Source organism: Podarcis tiliguerta (assembly GCF_965153285.1).
Source record: "Podarcis tiliguerta genome assembly, chromosome: 17".
Taxonomy (NCBI): domain Eukaryota; kingdom Metazoa; phylum Chordata; class Lepidosauria; order Squamata; family Lacertidae; genus Podarcis; species Podarcis tiliguerta.
The window spans coordinates 17,331,435-17,354,801 of NC_139550.1; the positions used below are offsets into that span (position 1 = coordinate 17,331,435).

The 23,367-nt window shown below is 44.2% G+C and overlaps 1 protein-coding gene across 5 annotated transcripts in view; it reads left to right on the forward strand.

The window, feature by feature from the left end:
* The first annotated feature begins 4,625 nt into the window (after window positions 1-4,625).
* The window catches only part of FREM1 (FRAS1 related extracellular matrix 1), a 77,162-nt gene continuing 58,420 nt past the window's right edge, over window positions 4,626-23,367 (forward strand). For all 5 annotated transcript variants that reach the window (XR_014506259.1, XR_014506260.1, XR_014506261.1 and 2 more), the window contains exons 1-6: window positions 4,626-4,811; window positions 10,798-11,267; window positions 17,039-17,133; window positions 19,253-19,554; window positions 20,582-20,778; window positions 21,352-21,675. Coding sequence is in view for 1 of the 5 variants with exons in the window: in XM_083419196.1 (XP_083275322.1) it covers window positions 11,037-11,267; window positions 17,039-17,133; window positions 19,253-19,554; window positions 20,582-20,778; window positions 21,352-21,675 (1,149 nt within the window). In the remaining 4 variants the exon portion in view is untranslated. The remainder of the gene's footprint in view (window positions 4,812-10,797; window positions 11,268-17,038; window positions 17,134-19,252; window positions 19,555-20,581; window positions 20,779-21,351; window positions 21,676-23,367) is intronic.

Consider the following 23,367-nt stretch of genomic DNA (forward strand, 5'->3'; position numbering starts at 1 on the left):
TGTGATTCCCCTTCTAGGGGGTCTTCATTAAACAGAACCGGGGTTACTTCTTTTTGACTCCTAGAACAACAGTAGGGGTGTTTCTTATGCATTCTATGGACTCTCAATAAAAATCACTCCAAATCAATATTTCCCAAACTTAGGTCTCCAGCTGTTTTTGGACTACAGTCTCCATAATCTCTGACTGCTGCTCCTGCTAGCTAGGGATGATGGGAGTTGTAGAAGAAGAAGAGTTTGGATTTGATATCCCGCCTTTCACTCCCCTTCAGGAGTCTCAAAGTGGCTAACATTCTCCTTTCCCTTCCTCCCCCACAACAAACACTCTGTGAGGTAAGTGGGGCTGAGAGACTTCAGAGAAGTGTGACTGGCCCAAGGTCACACAGCAGCTGCATGTGGAGGAGCGGAGACGCGAACCCGGTTCCCCAGATTACGAGACTACCGCTCTTAACCACTACACCACACTGGCCTCTTGGGCTTGTTGATCGGAAGGTCAGCAGTTCGAATCCCTGCGATGAGGTGAGCTCCCATTGCTCTGTCCCAGCTCCTGCCAACCTAGCAGTTCTAAAGCACACCAGTGCAAGTAGATAAATAGGTACCACTACTGCAGGAAGGTAAACGGCATTTCTGTGCGCTCTGGTTTCCGTCATGGTGTCCCATTGCTCCAGAAGCGCTTTAGTCATGCTGGCCACATAACCCAGACAACTGTCTTTGGACAAACACTGGCTCCCTTGGCCTGAAAACGAGATGAGGGCTGCAACCCCATAGTCACCTTTGACTGGGCTTAGCCGTACAGGGGTTCTTTACCTTTACCTTTTTACCTAATGAATTAATAAGTTGGCATATGATATGTGGGATATTGAGGACATCAACACCCATGTCTAAGTTCCATTTAAGTATCCAACAATGAAGGAATATAGAGAATATAATCTAATCAAAACAAACAGATCCCCATATCCAACAGAACTATAATATGCACTGAATGTCCCAATGCAATTAGTATAAGGACCATACCCGGGTGTCTCATCGACCTGAGTCCTTTATGTACACAATCTTATCTACAAGATTTACTCCATAGTTGAACTCTTGATGTCAGTTATTCTGAATAGCAATTTTCAAGACTGCATATATGTATCTCTATAGTATATTTAAGTTCCATTTAAGCCATTAGTTAATCACAACTTCAAGTTTCATAGCTTGCAGTGGCCCATGATCACAACTAACTTCAGTACAACTGGGAGCAATAAGTAAACTTCCTGCACTTATGAATATTGAACCTGGCAAGATGTGTCACTGTTGCTACTGCCTAAAAGTGATCTTCTAACTAGCAAATACAGTACATGGGGCTTTTTGACAGCACACATGCTTATTGTTAAACAGACATAACCCAGATCCCAAGCATGGGGATGAATAATAGAGAGGGAGACCACCCATCAAAAGGATTTAGTTACAGGATATATGTGAATGTTGATTATGTCCCGCAGATTTAACACGTTAAAACGTTTTCGCAGCTCTGATGAGAAAGCTAGTCCACAAAATGCAGCAGTAAAACAGGAAGAGAGAATGTAGCATGCAGAAATAATGTATTGAATTTCATAAATATCAGGTCTATTTCTAAAATCTGAGACGTTATCCCTGCCTTGACAAACAGGTATGTACACATTAACACAGACATAAACTTTGGAGATTTATTAGCAGTACTCTGGTACATTTAAAGAGCCCCCCCCCCCCCCGCTACATGTAAGGTTTCCCTCCCCCCTGTAGGAGCATTCAAAATATGCAATCTGAAGTGGTATGATCCAAGAAGAATTCTGCCATGTGATTTGGCTGAACATATACATTTGCTGAAAGTCTCATTTACATGGTCCCTTCTTCGGGATACCATCTAAATATGTTTACTAGGGAGTAAGTCTTGTTGTATGCAGGGGGACTTACCTCTGAGTAAATGCAGGTAGATTGTGCTGTCAGCTGCTTCTTTTTTTTCAGCTTGCTTAGGATAAGTTATATGCCTGCACTCAGAACACTGCTCTAACAACAGCCAGTGTCCATAAAGACAACTCAAGCAAGGACCAAGTGCCTTGCACCTAGAAATGAATTTTTCTAATGAGTTAGTACAACATTTCCAGAAGTCTCCTTTTGTTTCCAGTTCTGTCACTTTTACAGTCCATTTGGGATCAGCTTCCTTACCTCTCACATGAATGATATTTGGTTGTGGGGGCAAGCTGCAGGTTGTATACACAGGCCCTCCAAGCATCCTGATTTTCCAGGGACAGTCCCAGAATTACAAATGCCATCCTGGCTTCTGATTTGATTCAGAATGTCCCTATTTTCCCTGCCAGTTTGCCCCCACTGAAATCGGGAAGGAGGAGGAGCCAGCACTTGTCCCAAGCGATAGTAGTAGCTGCAGGACTGAGGGAGCATCCTGTTGCCTCTCCATGGCCGCTGCTGCCAGCCTCCTGCCTTGGGCAGCTTGTAGCAGCTGCTGGAGAGCAGGCGAGGAGGAAGAGAGGCTGCAGCCCTCAGGGCCTAGCCCAGTGTGATGTGCCAGCTGTGAGGGGTTGGCAGAGGGCAGGGTCTCCCTGGGCATGAAGAAATGGGGAGTGAAGTGGCGCTCAAGGAGTCTTGGTGTTTTTAAGGAATTAAATGTTTTGTGTGTTCGCATCTAATCTTGCCCCTCTCTAAAATTTCTTTGTTGGTGTGTGTTTTTCTTTTTGTAAATCTACTAAAGAAAACAAATAAAATATGGCGGAACCTTGGTTTCCAAACGTAATCCGTTCTGGAAGACCATTCAACTCCCAAAATGTTTGAGAACTGAAAGTGGAAGCCTCAGTGCAATGGGGAAACTCAAAACAGAAGCAACGTAGCACGTTCGGCTTCCAAAAATCGTTTGAAAACAGAAACAGTTACTTCCGGGTTTTCCAGGAACCAAAATGTACCACAGCAGAGGCATCTGACATCTGATTTTCCACTGTATAATAGGGATTAAGGAGTTTTCTCAGGGTGATGGAGGGTGGGGGACAAAAAATGATGGGTCAAGATGGGCCAGTTCTAGGGTGTGAGAAATGTCCCTATGAGGAATGCTGCAGGATGTACATTACATAGTTAAGAGGAAGGCATGCATCTCAGGGGCAGAACCTGTGTTTTACATGCAAAAGGTGCCAGTTTCAATCCCTTGTCTCCCAGGCACTGCTGGAGAAAAGTGCCTGTCACCTTGGAGAGCTGGGTGGAATCTACAAATATTTTTTGAAAACGCTGTGAAAACGCTTTTAAAAAAAGTTTTAAAAATAACATTGAATTTGCCATTAGCTCACCATTGCCATCTAGTGTCACATTTGTATAGTGTGATTAAAACGTTATATTTGCAGCTGTACAGTGGACGCTTGGGTTGCGAACGTGATCCATGCGGGAGGCACGTTCGCAACCCGCAGCATTCACAACCCGCAGTGCTGTGTCTGCGCACGTGCGGGTTGCGATTCGGCGCTTCTGAGCATGCGCAAAGCGCGATTTAGCACTTCTGTGCATGTGCAGGCACCGAAACCCAGAAGTAACCCGTTCTGGTACTTTTGGGTTCGGCATGGTGCGCAACCCAAAAGCACACAACCTGAAGCGTCTGTAACCCGAGGTATGACTGTAGCTGAATACTTGCTGCCCATGTGCAATACTGAGCTACATGAACCAATGGCCTGACCTCCATATAAGGCAACCTCCTGTATTCCTATACCTTTCCTAATGAAAAATAAGAACATCTGCTTTGCTCTAATGAGCCGTTTTCTTTAAAGAGTTTCCTTTTGGTTTTGTGTGTGAGGCAATATGGAAAGGCAGGCATCTCAAGTCCAGTCAGGGCCTCCTTAACAAAGCCCAGAGGTAAGATGTCTGTCTTCAGAATGAGACATATTCTCTGTTTACACTTGCAGTGGGATTATAAGAGACTGTCCTCTCAACTTTTTCACGCTGCTCTTCCATTTAGAGTTTAATTCTGAGGCCTTTCCTGTAAAAAAAAGTATCTTGGCCTGATGTCTTCTCGGATTCGCATCTGAAAGCTCAAGCCATCTGCAACCATGATATTAATCACAAGGTTTTGATAAGAAACGTTGTGGATACTTTGCGACCAGCCTTTTAGGGATCACTCAGCATGGCTGAGTTGCCAAGTGGCAGCCAGGGCATTCTCCTCAGTACTTTGAAATTTGCTGGCGAATCTCACGATGGCCTCAGAAAGATGGGTGACAGACTGATGCAAGGAATACAAAAGTAGCAGGGAGGTGGTGGTTGCGAGTGAACAGCATAGCCTCTTCAGCCGTGTGTGTGTTTGTGTGTGTGTGTATGTATGTATGTATGTATGTGTGTGTCTTTGGTGTGTGTTTGTGTGGAGAGAGGCAGCTTCAGTGCAGTCAACTAGCAAGGAAGAAAATGGGAAGTTCTAGGGCTCTCTGCCAAAAAAATAATAGCTCAGTGTAAACACTTGAAGGCATCTTTAGAATGTCCTTATCGTAGAGAGCACTGGAGCTTTTGTATTCTGGAAGGTTTCAAGCCAGCAGCTGTCTTGCAGCCAGCTATCGCTGAAAGTCCTTTTTAATGTGGATGTTTAGTACAGGGCGGGGGGGGGGGGGGGAGGAGGATACAAGCAAGCTGACCAGAAAGACTGGAATTTCAGCTCCTCCACCCCACCTCCTTGGATTTCTCCCTCTCCCTCTTCCTTTCCCTCTCTCTCATTCTGCAAGTCCTTTAAACCAGAGATTATTGGGTCAGTGACTCCTTATCCTTCCCAGGCTGTGCTGTCTTCTTGAGCTGGAGTTCTTCAAGGACTACTGCAACCTGTAAGTACTATTCCCACTTCCTCCCTCTTTCTTATCTGATAGCTGCAGATATAAATGAATCGGTACGGATTTCATGTTTGCAAGATAATGCATGGTGTGTGCTTGTGAATATTGTGAGGCTCGCAATGCTGTGTTTGCCATAGCATAGAGGCTTTCCTAAGTGATATAGTCGAAGAACATAATACTTGTTTAGGATGAGGTACCATTCTCATGCGTGAGCATTTTAAGTTCTAACAAGACCACCGAGGAATCAAATTCATCACTTGCACTGACTCTCTCTTCACAACAAGGCACGTAGTCAGATCTTCTGCTGCCTACATTCCAAATGGTTTCTGTATAGAAACCCCAGAGACCTGGAAGAAGAAATACTCTTGCTTCTTCCTCCCAGGCATTCCATAAACAGGTGGGTGAGACTGAGAAATGTGTTGGCACCCATATCCAACACTCTCAAGCAGCACTGTATCAGACAGCACTGTGTACCAGAATTTCAAAAGAGGGGCAAAAATGTCCAGCACTGCCGCGCCGCTGGAGCATGATTTCTGTTCTCATCCTGAAGCAAAGTTCTTAACCTGAGGTACTATTTCTGGGTTAGTGGAGTTGTAACCTGAAGCATATGTAATCTGAGGTACCTCTGTATTTAAGGGTACCACAACATATTTACTGGCAACAGTTTAACTTCTGAACAGTTTAGCATGCCCCAAGGGGACGGGGTTATGTGTGCCTAATGATAAAACCTAGTGAAAAACACTCCCTTTCCTCCCTCCTCAGCGTCAGAAGATTTTTGCACTGCAAAAGGACTTTTCAAAGGGGCTGTGTTAAATTTACATAAGATGACATGAAATGTATTCTAAGCTGCCAAATTGCCTTAGCATTTCAGGGGCTGAGCTAGATGACCCATGGGGTCCCTTCCAACTCTGCAGATCTATAATTCTATGAAATATCTAATGAAGGAGCATGTCCAGCATAACAGGCTGCTTAATGTCTCATAGAGTTTTAAACAGGATTTCGACTACAATCCTAAACTCAATAATTAAGGAGGAAGCTCTGTTGATTAACTGTTGAGTAAACCCACTTAGGACAGCAGACCCTCCAATTGTCTCTATTTTCCAGGGACCGTTCCAGATTTACAAAAGCCATCCCGGTTTCTGATTTGATCCTGGAATGTCCCGCTTTTCCTTAGGACATCCCTATTTTCATCAGAGAAATGTTGGAGGGTATGGAGTTATCTGACCCCCCAAGCCAAGGAGATAAGTAACTCTACAACCTTTAGAAGACACCTGAAGGCAGCTCTGTATAGTGATCCATCCAGGCACTGTTGATCTGCTTAGCTTCAGCAAAACGTGCTTATCATGTGCCTTTATTTTAGATGGGGGGCAGGGGCGGAAATTATGAATGCCCTGCATGAATGAATAAATAAACAAACAATTCTTGGGCATTCTTTACCACTGCCTTCCTTGATTTTTAGTGCAACCTTCACAATGACAATTCTGTGTCCTCCTCCCCTCCCCATCTAGCTTCCTGCTGCAAGTCAGGGGCATAGTGTGGGGGGGGGGAGGGTGCTGCTGTTGGGGCAATGGTCCTGGGCACATTTTTTGGGGGGGGGCTGCTCACTCCACCCTGCCAGCCCCACACCACTTTGCAAGTCTGGGAACTGCTCTGAATGATCACATGGCAGCATGAGAACGATGCAACAGCCATGTGCCCTTCAATCCCAGCCTTGCCCTCTGAAGGGCGCATGACTGTTGTGTCCTTCTCATGCCCCCTTGCCAGACCTGAGTCGCTTTGTGAGGCTAGGATCTCAAAGTGACTTGGGGCTGGGGTCGCTCCGACAGCATCAGGAGTGAGGGCTGAGCTGGCACTGCGGGCTCTGTTCACCCTCCATGCCCTGCCTCCCTGGTGCCAGCAAACCATGCTATGCCACTGCCTCTAGTGCTTACTGTAGTTAACTCTTCTAAGCCCAACCTGATGGTAGAAGTACAGTACCTTGTTCACAAATGGCAACATAAGCCTTCACAAAGGATCTAGCAGCCCATTGTTCAGCTAAGTAAAAAGCCTGAATAGGCAACATTTAAGAGGCTTTTAAAAAACACTTCCTAACAAAGAATCTTAGTTAGCCTGCTCTTGTTGTAATGCCTGTGGCCGCCTTTCAAAGTGTTCCATAAAAGCTGGCTGTGAAGGTAAACGGATGCTGTGTTTCCTTTGATTTTCAGATAAACTTTAACTGCCTGAGTGCATGAAGTCACCGCAGGCTAGATAAGGCTATCAGTGCTCTTTCAGAATAGTTGAGTGTATAGAAAGCAAGCACAACGTGGCCTGCTAAAGAGTTTACGAATAATCAGAGAGAGAGAGAGAGAGAGAGTCGTATAGTTAGGGACATGGTAAAAAATAAATAAATAGAGGAAAGTTTTTTAGCAGCAGGTCAGCATCATTCACATGCCATCTAATCTCCCATTTCATTATACTACCAGTATTGATATTTTATATAGCGCCATCAATGCACATGGTCTTTTACAGAGGAAAGGGGATAGGTTCCTGCCCCACAGATACTGCAATATACAATGAGACACAGGGAAGACAAGTAAAGAGTAAAGAGACTTCCTGGGACTGTGGCTGAGGGCATAGAGGATATGATAGATCACTTTCTTTGTTGGCAGAGACAGAGAGCCATAGGCAGAGGCTATGGCTGTGGAAAATTCTACTGCTTTATGAATGGCTATGCTCTAAGGGTTGTGGACCCAGAAACAGGGTGGGTCAGGTATGTGTGTCTCAGGGGGTGATGGGGGACATCTTAGATCTCCTTTATTTCCCTGGCACACACACAAACACAGCCCCAAAGAATGAAAATGTATGTAGGTCATGTTGGTGTCAACAGAAGGGGAAATGGAAGGGTTTTTTTCTTAAAGATTGAACTGGGGATGGGAAGCGCCATTCCTCGCCAGTTTAGGATGGCTCTGGCCAGAATACTGAGACTCTTGCTTGTATCAAATGTCCCACTTGTGCTTGCACAACTTCCCTTCTCATCTCCTCCCCCCTGCAGCCCCCTGTCCTCAAAACCTGCCCTAAAGGGTTGAGGGACCTTCTGGAGCAGATTTGAGGAGAGGAGGGGAAAATCCATTGCACGAGGTGTACACCTGTGGCGTGGCTTTGGGTGCAGCCTTCTGCCTTGCTCACAGTCTTCCAGAATTGTGAAGACCAGTTATGGGCACAGCATGCATTTCCTCTAAGCCACTCAACCCCCCACTGTGAACTTATCGAAAGAAGCAGAGCATGCAGGTTCTTGGTTTCTTTTTATTGGAGGAATAAGAAAAGACAATCTCCCCCTTAATTAATAAGTAAAACTGCTCACTTTTAATTACTACAGGCAGGATTTGTATATGACAACTTAAGAAAGGGATGCAGGTAGCGCTGTGGTCTAAACCACTGAGCCTCTTGGGCTGGCTGATCCGAAGATTGGTGGTTTGAATCCGCAAAACAAGATGAGCTCCTGTTGCTCTGTCCCAGCTCCTGCCTACCTAGCAGTTTGAAAGCACACCAGTGCAAGTAGATAAATAGATACCGCTGTGGCAGAAAGGTAAATGGCGTTTCTCCATGCTCTGGCTTCCATCATAGTGTCACGTTGCACCAAAAGTGGTTTAGTCCTGCTGGCCACATGACCCAGAAAGCTGTCTGTGGACAAATGCTGGCTCCCTCAGCCTGAAAGCGAGATGAGCACTGCAACCCCATAGTGGCCTTTGACTGGACTTAACCGTCCAGGAATCCTTTACCTTTACCTCACTTAAGAAATGAAACAAAACTTATGCAGGGCTCAGCGGCCAGCCTATGATTAAATAAGATGCTCTGTGGACTGTAGTCTTGATGGGGTGGTATTTGTTTTAACTGCATATAAAACTTAGAGTGTGGGATCAAAGCACATTTCCTTGATCACTATTATTGTATAATTAAAGACACTCCATGCCTTTCAAAGAGGATCTGCTTCATCTGTCTGCTGAGTGGGTGGTATGATGGAATTCATGGGAAAGCATCTGCAGGGCACTGCCATAGACTAAACCAGACTTCACCAATCTCGTGTCCTTTAGCTGTTTGGGGCTACAGCTCCCATCAGCTTCAGTAGAGCTATTCTTAGGTTCTCTGCTGATCTGCACAGAACTGTGTGTTATAAAGAGGAGCATTGGTCAACAGTTAAGCGACAGTCTCCTGTTGAATTCCTCATTCCCCTCTTAGGATTGCCATAATTTCAAGAGCAAAAAAAAGGGGACACATTTGCTAACTTCTACTTTTGATTGCTATTGCTATGAGAACTCTACCCATTGAAAAAAGGGGTGTGTCCTGGAAAAAGAGGACATATGGCAACCCTACGTACCACTTAATTTATGGTGTGTACCATTGTGAATTTCCCTATGTGCTCATACCCTCCAACACTTCTCCAATGAAAATAAGGATGTCCTATATAACAACAACAACAACAACAACAACAACAACAACAACATTATTTATATCCCACCCATCTGACTGGGCTGCCCCAGCCACTCTGGGTAGCTTCCAACATATATAAAAACCGAATAAAACATGAAACATGAAAAAACTGCCCGATTCAAGACTGCCGTCAGATGTCTTCTAAAGGTTGTATAGTTACTCATCTCCTTGGTTAGGGAGTCGCTTAACTGCCTACCCTCCAACATTTCTCTGATGAAAATAGGGACGTCCTAAGCAAAAGCAGGACATTCTACAATCAAATCAGAAAGTGGGATGGCTTCTGTAAATCCGGGGCTGTCCCTGGAAAATAGGGACACTTGGAGGGTTTGTAGAGCTTCATGGGTGAACACTGATATGGGTGGAAAAGCTTTCCCCAGGACTATCTGATAAATGCATGAGATCCAGATTTGGAAAAAGCTGCTATATCTCCCAGTGAAAACTGGTGACAGAAGTGTACAATGAGGAAGACTGAGTTGATGATTATGATTATGACTATTGATCTCCGGTCCATAATCAGGTCTGGCTCTATTCATAGGCAGCATGAGATGACCTGCCTCAAGCAGAAAATATCAGGGTAACATTAAATGGCACCCAAATGCCTGGTTTTTGGTTTTGTGTTTTTGTTGTTGTTGTTATTTGTTAATTGTATTATACCCTGTGATTTGGATTTTTCTACCTCAGGCACCAACATCAATGCAATAGAGCATTACCACCACCACAAAAAAGCCACCCCCTCAATCTGTTCTTGGCTTTCCCCCAACCCTCTGGAGCAGATTTGGTGGCAGGAGAGGGTTCAAGCCCCAAACTGCAAGCAGCAATCATTGTACTTTGGGGACATTTTGGTTGAAAATTGCCCAAAATATCTCAGGCCTTCCCAGCTTTGTGTAACATGCACAAGACCAGTGCTTTTTTCTGGGGGTACTCAAGTACCCGCACCTTTTTTTTCAAATGTTAAAAGTGTGTAACAACTTCATGGTGAGTACGGCACCTTTCCCCCCCTTTATACAAGATACCGTATTTTTTGCTCTATAAGACTCACTTTTTCCCTCCTAAAAAGTAAGGGGAAATGTGTATGCATCTTATGGAGCGAATGCAGGCTGCGCAGCTATCCCAGAAGCCAGAACAGCAAGAGGAATTGCTGCTTTCACTGCACAGCAATCCCTCTTGCTGTTCTGGCTTCTGAGATTCAGAATATTTTTTTTTCTTGCTTTCCTCCTCCAAAAACTAGGTGCGTCTTGTGGTCTGGTGCGTCTTATAGAGCGAAAAATACAGTACCTGAATTGCTGCAGCCTGGTCTGAGCATGTGGGGTGTAGATGGGGAGCTGTAGCAGCCTGGATAAAGCTCTTCAGCTGCCTGTCTCCCATCAACATAGCTCATTTGTTGTCTGAAATGAAATATGATTGTGTGGGATGTCAAGGCATGATGTTCACTTGTAGCAACAGATGCAATGCATTGTACCTTCCTATTCATTACTGTCATTCTCTCTCTCTCTCTCTTTCCCCTACCCCCTAGATTTTTGGGGGGAAATGTGTCCGTTGTTCTAAATGTTGGGATTGATCCATGAATTTATTTACATGAGGATTCTTTGAAAAGGTCCCTTGTCCAGATTCCATTATGCAGGAAATATTCTTGATGAAGCACATAGAGGACACTGTAGCCTGATGCCCATGATCAGGTGGTGAAGCTTCCCAGGAAGGACTAAGAAAACAACCCCCTTTCCCTAAAGAGTTTTCTCCTTTGCTAACCACGCTATGAAGGCTTTGGGGAACAGCTGGCTCCTTTTGCTCTTTGCACTTAATCTGAGAAGCATCCACTCCTCTTTTGTCAACGTCAACCGTGGGGCGAAAGTGATGAAGGGCCAGTCCATCTTCCTGTTGCAAGAGGACCTGCAGTTTTCCATTCCCCGAGAGAAGGACGCTTGCAAAGTGGAAGTTGTGATGAACGAGCCGATGACGCAGAGGGTTGGGAAACTAACCCCACAGGTATGTGAAATATCATGGCATGGCAATTTGGGGAGCTGGGAAGAGGAGGAAAAGGGACGACTTATTGGGAGTAACTGGACTTTGGAATGGCGGAATGGCCATTCTCAAACATAGCATTGGCTTCCATTGTAGTGTAGATTAGTTTGGACTTGATATTCCGCTTTATCACTACCCTAAGGAGTCTCAAAGTGGCTAACAATCTCCTTTCCCTTCCTCCCCCACAACAAACACTCTGTGAGGTGAGTGAGGCTGAGAGACTTCAGAGAAGCGTGACTAGCCCAAGGTCACCCAGCAGCTGCATGTGAAGGAGCAGGGAATCAAACCCAGTTCACCAGATTACGAGTCCACTGCTCTTAACCACTACACCACACTGGCTCTCAGTGACTGGCTCTCAGTGGCTTTTCATTGTGAGTGAAGCTTGTTTGTTAGTTAAAAGCTTTTGATACATCTTTTCCCAAACTGAAGCAACTGCATACAGCCCCACCTATAAATCGATGGGAAATTATCTCTAATTTTTCTCCACTGCTGCTGAATGAAACAGCACTTTGCCCTCAAACGCTTCTAATTTGCTTTGGCTTTTTAAAAACTATTATTAAAAGCCACCAGGAGGTAAGTCAGCTGTTCATGTACATTTTAGATAAGACCCCCAGGGCAAAGCCCAGCACTGTACAGCTCTTAACCACAAGCAAGGGTTCCTTTTAATTGCTCCCCATGTAGTAATGGCGTGACTAAAATGTGAATGCACAGCATACCATGGGACTTGTTCAGTTTCCAAGAATTACCATCAACAGATGGTAAACATACAAAGGGGTTTTTTATGCCTTCTTTCCACATCATACATATTTCCCATATCACCTTTCTTCTACTTTTGTCCCATCTGGGTTTACTTGTGGGAACCTATGTGGAGAAAGCAACGTTTTCTCGTTCTGGTTACTAATACAAAATAGAATGGGATGCTTTGAGAGCAGTGTGGCTGGCACTGAGAGCAGTGATCATGTGTGTTTTCTTCCGCCACCCTGGTATTGGAAACAAAAACGTGTCAGGTGCACAAAATTATACTCGGCTCCTCCTGCTGCTGGGTGGGGAAATGTTTGATTTGAGGACTATGTGCACACCAAACAGTTAAAGTAAACAGCTCCCCCCCCCCCAAGAATCCTAAGAACTGTAGTTCACACACAAAGAGAGCCCGAGGTTCAGCACCTTCAACAAACTACAGTTCCCAGGATTCTATGGGGAAAGGCATGTAGTTTAAACATATGGTGTGTATGCAACCTATGCAGTCATGCAAATCCCATATGCCTAGTTTGGCTTTGGAATATCAGTGGCTAGGGGGTTTCTGCTGCCTAATTGCCTTGTTCATGAGCTTCCTGAGGGCTACTGTGGGAACCTGATCCAGAGCTAGATGGAGTTTTGTTCTGACTCCTCTGGGCTCTTTTTGTATTCTTCTGGCTATAGCAATATGAAGTTTCACTCTTATGTAGTAAGTAGCCCATATAAATGTGGCCAGGTGCACAGCCTGGGAGTCATTTTGGACTCACAGCTGTCCATGGAGGCACAGGTTAATTCTGTGTCCAGGGCAGCTGTCTACCAGCTCCACCTGGTACGCAGGCTAAGACCTTACCTGCCCTGCAGACTGTCTTGCCAGAGTGGTGCACACTCTAGTTATCTCCCGCTTGGAGTACTGCAATGCGTTCTATGTGGGACTACCTTTGAAGGTGACCCGGAAACTACAACTAATCCAGAATGTGGCAGCTAGGCTGGTGACTGGGGGTGGCCACCGAGACCACATAACACCGGTCTTGAAAGACCTACATTGGCTCCCAGTACGTTTCCTAGCACAATTCAAAGTGTTGGTGTTGACCTTTAAAGCCCTAAATGGCCTTGGCCCAGTATACCTGAAGGAGCATCTCCACCCCCATCGTTCTGCCCAGACGCTGAGGTCCAGCGCCAAGGGCCTTCTGGCGGTTCCCTCATTGCGAGAAGTGAGGTTACAGGGAACCAGGCAAAGGGCCTTCTCAGTAGTGGTGCCCGCCCTGTGGAACGCCCTCCCACCAGATGTCAAAGTGATAAACAACTACCTGACATTCAGAAGACATCTTAAGGCAGCCCTGTTCAGCAAAGTTTTTAATGTGTGACTGTATTTTTGGTCTCTGTGGAAGCCGCCCAGAGTGGCTGGGGAAACCCAGCCAGATGGGCGGGGTACAAATAATAAATTATTATTATTATTATTATTATTATTATTATTATTATTATTATTATTAATTTATCAGCGAGAACATTGTTCTGGTCACTTTGCTTCAATGAATACTGCTCGTGCACCAGCCAGTTGCGCCCTTTTTCAGAGATGCACCAAGCTCACCCCATATGTGGACTAATACATGTTCACCGTCTGCCTCATCAAATGATGGGATGAATATATTTTAGAGGAAGCCGAACATCTCTTACTTGTTGCTCTCTACACAAAGGAAGTCCTTCTGGTTACCTAGCAGAGGTGCAGGCCCCTACAACAGCTTTGGTGGCCAAATTTGATTTGGCATCGGCCAGCTCTCTAGGAGTGCATAGGCATGCCATATTTCAAAAAGTAAAATTCCAGCCCCGCCCATTCCATTTGGCTGCACTCATTATGTTGCAGGAGGGGGACCCTCAAAGGCACTGCCTTCGGATAGGGAGATGACCGGCAGCAACAGAAGCATCTCAGCTTAAAATTCAATAATTGCCCCTAAATGCCATTTTAGGCATCCAATTTCCATACATGTCCAGAATTTTCCAGACGTATGGCAAGCCTAGGAGTGTATGCCAGTGGTGGGTGCGGCCCAAAGTGGGCATGGCTACCCACATACATTTAAAAGAAATTAATTTCTGCAAACTAGCCCTAAGAACCAAACAGCAATCTAGTTGGAAACTTTGTTTGTCCCATTGTGGAGAAGAGGAAGCTGGTCTAAGTAGACCTCTTTTTTCTTTTTTCTTTTTTGCTCCAGTAGGACTTGTATTCTTCATTTATTAAGATGAAGCATTGTGTGGGGATGTTTTACTGTGAATAAAGCTGCCATGATTAAAAAATGAATATGACACTGGAAATTAGCAAAGGATTTTGGAACAATGGCATGCACTACATCTGTAACCTCCTCTATACTTCTAGTTTAGGCATAGGGTTCTGGGGTTTGTTTGTTTTTTGCATATCCCTATGCCTAATAGGGGACGCGGGTGGCACTGTGGTCTAAACCACAGAGCCTCTTGGGCTTGCCGATCAGAAGGTCAGCGGTTCAAATCCCTGCAACGGGGTGAGCTCCCGTTGCTTGGTCCCTGCTCCTGCCAACCCAGCAGTTTGAAAGCACATCAAGTGCAAGTAGATAAATAGGTACCGCTCTGGCAGGAAGGTGAACGGTGTTTCCGTGCGCTGCTCTGGTTTGCCAGAAGCAGCTTAGTCATGCTGGCTACATGACCTGGAAGCCACATGACCTGGAAGCCACATGACCTGGAAGCTGTAAACGCTGGCTTCCTTGGCCAGTAAAGCGAGATGAGTGCTGCAACCCGAGAGTCTTAACAGTCAGGGGTCCCTTTACCTTTATCTATGCCTAATAGCAATATGCAGTTATCATCAGGTAATAATGCTGATCGCCATGCCTTCGGTTCATTTTGAGCTGATGCTAATAGCATAGAAGCAGAACATGCTCTGGTCAGTTAGCAACTCTTAACTGCCAGCCCCCCACCCCCCACCCAATGGCAGAACTTGCCCTTGTTTTGCTAAAGAGATTGTGCTTTTAACCAGCAAACACTGCATTATGCAAGAACCTGTCCTATTATTTCCTTTGCTGTCGTTAAAGTGAGTAATGTGCTAGGAATGTGTGACAATTTAATTACAAATTGTAATTGAAAAGTAGTTGAAGTGGAAATAAAAGCAAAGCCAGACAGTAATTAGGAAAAGATTTAGCTCTCCTTTGTTTTACTTGTTAAATTTATAGACAATTATGGCTGCCGTTCATATGAAAGAAAAACATATTAGGAAGCATAAAACAGCTGTTTCCTTTTAACAAAGCAGATTGTGTCTATTTTATAATCATTGTCTGTCTACGGCAAGAGTCATGTTGAGGAAAAAAGCTTTCATTATTTATCTCCCTCGTTATCAATTAAGTGGAGGAACTAATGATGTCTTCTGGAAAAACACAATTTATGACTATTATGGCCATAGTTCTCTGATGGATAGCATTGCCTGTACCATGTTGCAGCTCTCGTCTTCCATTAGAAGGAAGCTGAATTCTCAGAGCTAAGAGCATTTGGAGACGTGAGCCTTAAATTGCTTCTCTGACTTCCTAGCACTCTTTCAGTGAGCATCTGATGTCATTTCCACATGCGGGGCTTAAATTGGCTTTGTTTTAAATCAACTCTTCGAAGAAATGTAAACCTGCATTGACTAAGAGGTGCATCTGGTTTCTCTCCTGCGTTGGCTGCATTTGTGAGACGAAATTGGCGAGACGGGCTCAGATGTGTTTCCTTGTGTCCTGTGTGGGGTTGGTGGGAATACACTGCCTAATGTCAATGCAGGCGAGGCTGCCTTTACCATTAGGCAAGGTGATGCTGGCCCCACCAGGTGGCAGATATAGGGGGATAATTTAATGGTAACAAATTGTTTAGCTTATTATGTCTTTGCCATCCTGTGTGTGTGTGTGTGTGTGTGTGTGTGTGTGTGTGTGTGTGTGTGTGGTGGGGTATTATTATTATTTAACTCAGTTACAAAAAATGCTCTGGACCATTTTTGGATAGGGGGAAAATATAGTGAAAGCAAGGCAAGTGTAATATGAATGAGCATTCTGGCCAAAGCAGTCTGTCTGTAGTCCAAATCAATTGCAGTGAGTGGGAACTTGCATGAAAATGCTCTGAGAGCACGACAGCAGCAGCAATGTGTGGTTGGATATCCGATATACAATTTGGGGCTCCATAGTCCCAGTTGGCTTGAGCCTCCAGACTAAGTTGGTTGAATTTTTGTTCTTGCCAACTTCAACATAAATCCCATTGAGTTAAATGGGAACTAAATGCAAATAACTGGATCCATGTCACTGTTTATTATGATGTTATTGTTGTTTAGTCGTTTAGTCGTGTCCGACACTTCGTGACCCCATGGACCAGAGCACACCAGGCACTCCTGTCTTCTACTGCCTCCTGCAGTTTGGTCAAACTCATGTTAGTAGCTTCGAGAACACTGTCCAACCATCTCGTCCTCTGTCGTCCCCTTCTCCCTGTGCCCTCCATCTTTCCCAACATCAGGGTCTTTTCTAGGGAGTCTTCTCTTCTCATGTATTGGAGTATTGGAGCCTCAGCTTCAGGATCTGTCCTTCCTTATTATACTCTGTTTATACGTATTATACGTCTGTGTATTAGGAAGACTCGGAAGTCTATCTTAAGAATGCTGCAGTGTACAGGATCATGATATGATCACAAAGCACTGAAGGCCGCTTTACATAAAGAGACACCACAGTCTCTATTGTCCTTCATTCCAAGGAAACTGAGCCCTGGGTAAAGCTCTTGGAACCCCAAGAGTCTCTGATTGCTCAAAGATTGTGGCGGCTTATAACTGTATTAATTCCCCACAGTCCCAGAAACATTGTCAAGCTATCTACCCATTTTATATATATATATATATATATATACCACAGGGTAATTATGTAAATCACTTTTGCATTGCAAAACGGTTTTTTGAGACAAACCAAAATGAGCCAAAGGGAAAACATCTGAAATATGCTGCCCCTCTTTAAACAAAGCCTATTTTTCAACAGGTGTTCGATTGCCATTTTCTTCCCAATGAAGTCAAGTACACTCACAACGGATGCCCAATTCTCAATGAAGACTTAGTCATGCTGAGGTTATACAGGTAAGCAGCACTGGGGTGATGTCTCAGGGGGTGTTTCTTAGGAAAGAACAAGCATGTTTCTACCATTCACCTAATATTAAAAGGTAATGCTAAGTGAATTATCTCTTCTGAGTTTTCTTTTATATCGCATCACAAAGAAAATAAAAAACCCATGATATAAGGATCCCTCTGATACCTTATATCATGTATGGTGGGGATGTGATAAAATTAAGAAATTTGGGGAAAATATACATGAGGAACTGAAAAAAATGTTTAAAACAACAATTGGTAAGAAACCGGAAACAAATGACATCCCAAAAGACATGAAGAGAATCTTTTTATATGCAACAGCTGCCACAAGGTTATTGATTGCAAAAAAAAAAATGGAAATCAGAAGAAGTACCAACATTGAAAGATTGGCAAAATATTTTTTTTGAAATGATTGAATTAGCAAAAATGACAGCAACAATTAGAATGCAATCTAATCAAAATCCCAAACAGGAATGGAAATGTGTAGAAGAATACATAACCAAAAGATGCTCCAACAAGAATTTATTGATATGTATATACTGATTTCACAGTTAAATTAAATTAAGCTAAGCTAAGCTAAGCAGATATAGAAGATTGAATGTTTAATTATTAAGATACAAAATTACAATCTCAATAATAAAGTTACATAATAATAACAAGGAAGTCACGCGCAGGTGGAGGAAGACACAGGGCAAGAAATAAGAAATGGATAAATGTTGGTACATAATGAAATGTGAAAATGTGAATTTACGGATATAATGTATAGGTATAAATATGTAAAGATTTCATATATGTATTGCAACATTAATAATAAATAAATTAAGTGCAAAAAAGAAGAAAATAAAAAATCCAAGGTGCCCATTGGTTGCAAAACCAAATGCATTAAACAAATTATGTACGTTCATCCTATTCCTTGGCCCATAAATAAAATTATGGATAATTTACTTAACACTGATTGTGCCTGTTGCTACTGTCAGCAGGGAAGAATTATGGCTCCAGTAATGGGATATCTCAAGATAGTAGGTCATGAACCCGCCCCAGAGGGTTAGATTCACAACACAAACAGAGCTAAATCAGGCTATGAGGGTTGTTGAAGGCCTTCCTACTCAAAAACAAAAAGAGCCTCTCTTTAAAACCTCTCCAGCAGCAGAAGGGCTGGCCATTGTGGTGTTTGTCCACCTCTGTGAGTGCCATTTTGTTGCCACGATTCTGTGGCATATAAATATCTAAATAAATGATTAAGCCAGTGAGGAGAAAGGTACTGGCTCACTGAAGAAGAAGAAGAAGAAGAAGAGCTAATTGGCTCATATGGTATTGCTTATACTTTCCAGCTTTCAAGGTTGCATTTCTGTTGTAGGATGTTGTTGATTAAATGAAATAATAGGTTTCCCTAACCATACAATTGGAACCATGCACTTAGGGACGCGGGTGGCGCTGCGGTCTAAACCACTGAACCTCTTGGGCTTCCTGATCAGAAGGTCGGCAGTTCGAATCCCCACAACGGGGTGAGCTCCTGTTGCTCTGTCCCAGCTCCTGCCAACCTAGCAATTCAAAAGCATACCAGTGCAAGTAGATAAATAGGTACCGCTGCAGCGGGAAGGTAAACGGTGTTTCCATGCTCTCTGGTTTCCGTCACGGTGTTCCGTTGCACCAGAAGCAGTTTAGTCCTGCTGGCCACATGACCCGGAAAGCTGTCTGTGGACAAACGCTGGCTCCCTCGGCCTGAAAGCGAGATGAGGGCTGCAACCTCATAGTCGCCTTTGACTGGGCTTAGCTGTACAGGGGTCCTTTACCTTTACCTTTTTACCTGATGAATTAATAAGTTGGCATAACTATAGGGATGAATCTTGAAGTTTGAGACAGAGCTTCATAAGAGTTCAGCCACCTCAATGCATAAATAGGTTTTCTGAATTTTGTAAGAACATGAGAGGAACCTGCTGGATCAGGCCAAAGGCCCATATAGCCCAGCATTGTATCATCACAGTAGACAAGCCTTTGGGAAACCCACTAACAGGTTCCAATTAAAATATACCAAATGTTGTAGATTCCAAAATGTGCCCAACTCTTTTGCTTGCTAAAATTTGATTGTCTTTTTGCTTGCCCTTTGCAGATTTACAGAAACTGAGACATTTACCGAAATGGTTCCCTTCCTTGTAAAGTTACTTGAACCAGATTGTAATATTATCAAGATGAGCTCAAGTGCCCTACAGGTCGCTGGCTTTCATGGCCTATCCAATGTAATTAACAAGAACGTAATTACTTTAGACTACAACAGGAAAATAAACTTGGATTGTACCATAAGCCTGATTTCTGTAGAAACTTTCCTACCAGCCCATGGGCAACTTGTCAGAGGATCAGAAGAAGAAGAACCACCTCGTGGAGATCAGCCTCATAGTTTCCCTCCCACAACCGGTATGTACATTTTGTTTCTCTGCACCTGTCATATCATCACAAATATCTTCATTCAGTGATGAGGTTGTACAGGGGCGCCAACTTGCCTCCACATTATGGGGAGGGGCATGACGTGACACATCATGGAACATCATGGGAGGAGGAGCCACCAGCCATTAAAGCTGAATGGCCACTGTGTGTGGCTCTGCCCCAGCTCCTTCCAACCGACGTCCTGACATCATGCATACAACATTAGTTCCCCCAATCGCCCTTGTAAGCTGCTGCCTCTGCCCAATAAATGATGTCAGCAATGTCTATGCAACATGATGACCATGTACATTGTTACATGAGCAGAGCTCCACAGCATTTTCATTTACATACATTCATTCGAAATAAGATGGGTTTATGAAGCAATTCTATATCCTCCCACCACACTGACGAAGAATTCTACGAAACAGTAGTCAATATCCGGAATCACTGTTCAGTGTTGGACATCATATTTGCTGAATACACAAAGCTTCACAGCTTGTCTTCTATCGTACAAAGTCTGGTACCTCACTTCATTTAAAGATTTTCAGGGACTTTGAGACTAAAGATTTCATTTTGGACTTGTTATGGTTTGAAGGAATTCTCTAAAAGGTTGTCTATTGCATATGCACATGGTCATCATGTTGCGTAGACATTGCTGACGTTTTCTTTGCAACACAGGGGTTTGTTTGGTTACTTATGTTGTACCATGGCCAATAGAATGATGTGCCTTAACATGATGCCTAAAAAATAATAAGAGTGAACATCAGGCAAGTGTCCTTGGTGGGCTTCTCTGGGAGTGCATTCTATGAACAGAGAGATACTCCACCTGATTCACAGAGAACATAGAACTGGAGCTGGCTATTAAAATTATCCACAGAACATTTCATAGCTCCCTCATTCCTTCCCATAGGTGTTTCAGTGGTGAACTGTTCCTAGCTTCTGGTGTCTGATTTGCATCTTCTGTCCATGTTTCTGTTGAGAGAGAAAAAACCCACTGTGATTTCCTTTGGGCCATTAGGACATAGGAGAGGTGAAAAGTGTCCATCTGGGAGCTGTGTTTTGGGCCTGAAGACCATACAGAATATTAAAGTGAGCTGTGAAGATTTTCTCCTGATGGGCCTAAGGTACCAGCATTTGGACCCTCCTTCGCCCAACATTGATTACATTCCCATCAGGCTGGATCTCACAGACAGCAGAAGCAAGACCATCTACAAGGTAAAGGCCTTATACAGGGGTAGGCAACCTAAGGCCCAGGGGCCAGATGTGGCCCAATCGCCTTCTCAATCCGGCCCACAGACAGTCTGGGAATCAGCGTGTTCTTACATGAGTAGAATATGTCCTTTTATTTAAAATGCATCTCTGGGTTATTTGTGGGGCCTGCCTGGGGTTTTTACATGAGTAGAATGTGTGCTTTTATTTAAAATGCATCTCTGGGTTATATCTGGGGCATAGGAATTTCTTCATATATTTTTTTCAAAATATAGTCCGGCCCACCACATGGTCTGAGGGACGGTGGACCGGCCCATGGCTGAAAAAGGTTGCTGACCCCTGGCCTTCTAGGAAGGAACTTTGGCATCGACAGATGCAGGCTTAGGTGAAGCCAGCCTTTGCCAATCTGGTGTCCTCCAGATGTTTTGGACTACAAGTCCCACCAGGCTCAGACATGCCGGCTGGGACTTATGAGAATTTCAGTCCAAAACACCTGGATGGCACCACTGGGTTAGGCTGCCAGAAGAACATTCAGCCATAATTAGATGCTTACTTTGTCACCTGCTTCTTCTTCCGCAGTCTGAGCATGCTTGGCTTCCCGTTCACATTGGAGGTGCGTTTCCTAATCAGCCGCCCCAAGCTGCCTTCATGGCTATGCAAATCCTAGAAGCAGACCAGTTCATTCTGAGCCTGTTGTCAACAACCATACTGGATGCTGAAGACAGTGAAACAGCCAAATCCCTGCTCGTCTTCAACATCACCAAACCACCCCGGGAAGGCTACATCACTCATCTGCAAGACCACACGAGGCCCATCTCATCCTTCACGTGGAACAGCCTCAATGATATGCTTATTGCTTATCAGCCACCAAACAGCAGCCACACAGAGAGGAGAAATTATGAGGTAACCAAAGCGATTTTAATGAAGTCTCTCACAAGATTTCAAAGCATTTATCAAGAAAGACTTTTTAAAAAATATATACGGTTTCTTGATGGCTTTCCACTCCTACTGTCCTGATGTTTGTTTGTTTATTCCTTTTTATTAGCTGTTTTATAATACACATACTTTTCTTATCTAAACCCCGCTACCATCAAATATTTCAGTAATCCATTGCTTATACCAGGCATAGGCAAACTTGGCCCTTCAGATGTTTTGAGACTACAATTCCCATCATCCCTGACCACTGGTCCTGTTAGCTAGGGATGATGGGAGTTGTAGTCCCAAAACATCTGGAGGGCCGAGTTAGCCTATGCCTGGCTTATACAGTAAAACCTTGGTTTCCAAACACCTCTGTTTTGGAATGTATCAGCTGCCGAATGCCGAAAACCTAGAAGCAAATGCTCTGGTTTTTGAATGTTTTCAGAAGGCACACATCCGACGCGGCTTCCGCTTAAGTGCAGGAACGGATTGCGTTTGACAACCAAGGTTTGACTGTATATCAAATCCTGCCTGCAACTTCATATATTGGTGATTGTTTGATAGATCAGTGGTCTCCATTACTCCTTAAAAACTTTGTCATCATGTCCTCTTTATGCCATTACGTTCCGTCATTTCCACAAGCCATTCCTCCTTCGTTGGCAATCCTTTTTCTTTCCACTTCTGTTGTCGAATAGGGTACTTGGGAATTTCATTGCTGTGTAGGTAAAGGTAAAAGTAAAGGACCCCTGGACACTTAAGTCCAGTCAAATGTGACTATGAGGTTGCAGCACTCATCCTTTCAGGCCAAGGGAGCTGGCGTTTGTCCACAGACAGCTTTCCAGGTCATATGGCCAGCATAATTAAACCGCCTCTGGTGCAATGGGACACTGTGATGGAAACCAGAGTGCACAGAAACACAATTTACCTTCCTGCCACAGTGGTACCTATTTACTTGCACTGGCGTGCTTTCGGACTGCTAGGTTGGCAGGAGCTGGGACAGAGCAACGGGAGCTCTCCCCCCCCCCCTTCATGTGTCACAATGACTGGAGTGTTGGACTATGACTTGGGAGAATGGGGTCCGAATCTCCTCTCCTGGGGATGACCCTCTCCTGGGTGACCTTTGGCCAGTTGCCATCTCTTAGCCCAGCCTTTCTCAACCCAGGATTTCCCAGATGTTCTTGAACTGCAACTCCCATCATCCCTGATCATTCGTTATATGCTGGCTAGGAATCATGGGAGTTGTAGTCCAACATCATCTAGGGATCCAAGGCTGACAAAGGCTGTCTTAGCCTAACCTATCTTGCAGCAGGAGGAGTACCATGCTGAGTATCATTGCCCAGAAACAGATCAGTGACTTCCAGTCATGGTGGTGGCAGTTAGGTAATTTTGGACTCTGGAATTAATAGCCTTGTTAGACCCCCTCTCTATAGACTGCAATTTGTGTTACTTCATTTCAGAACAGGGGGCTCCTTTTCAGTGGGACTCTGGACTTTTGACCCATTCTCTGGTTACATCACAGCACTTTTCAAAAGAGTGATTTCACACATCGTATTACAGGTCATCAAATGTTAAGTTATTAAATCATGAGGAATCTGATGACCTGCATGCACATGTGAACCATCTCTGTGTGTCATTAAAGTTTGTTCAACTGCCTAGATTAATTTGTCAGAATCATGA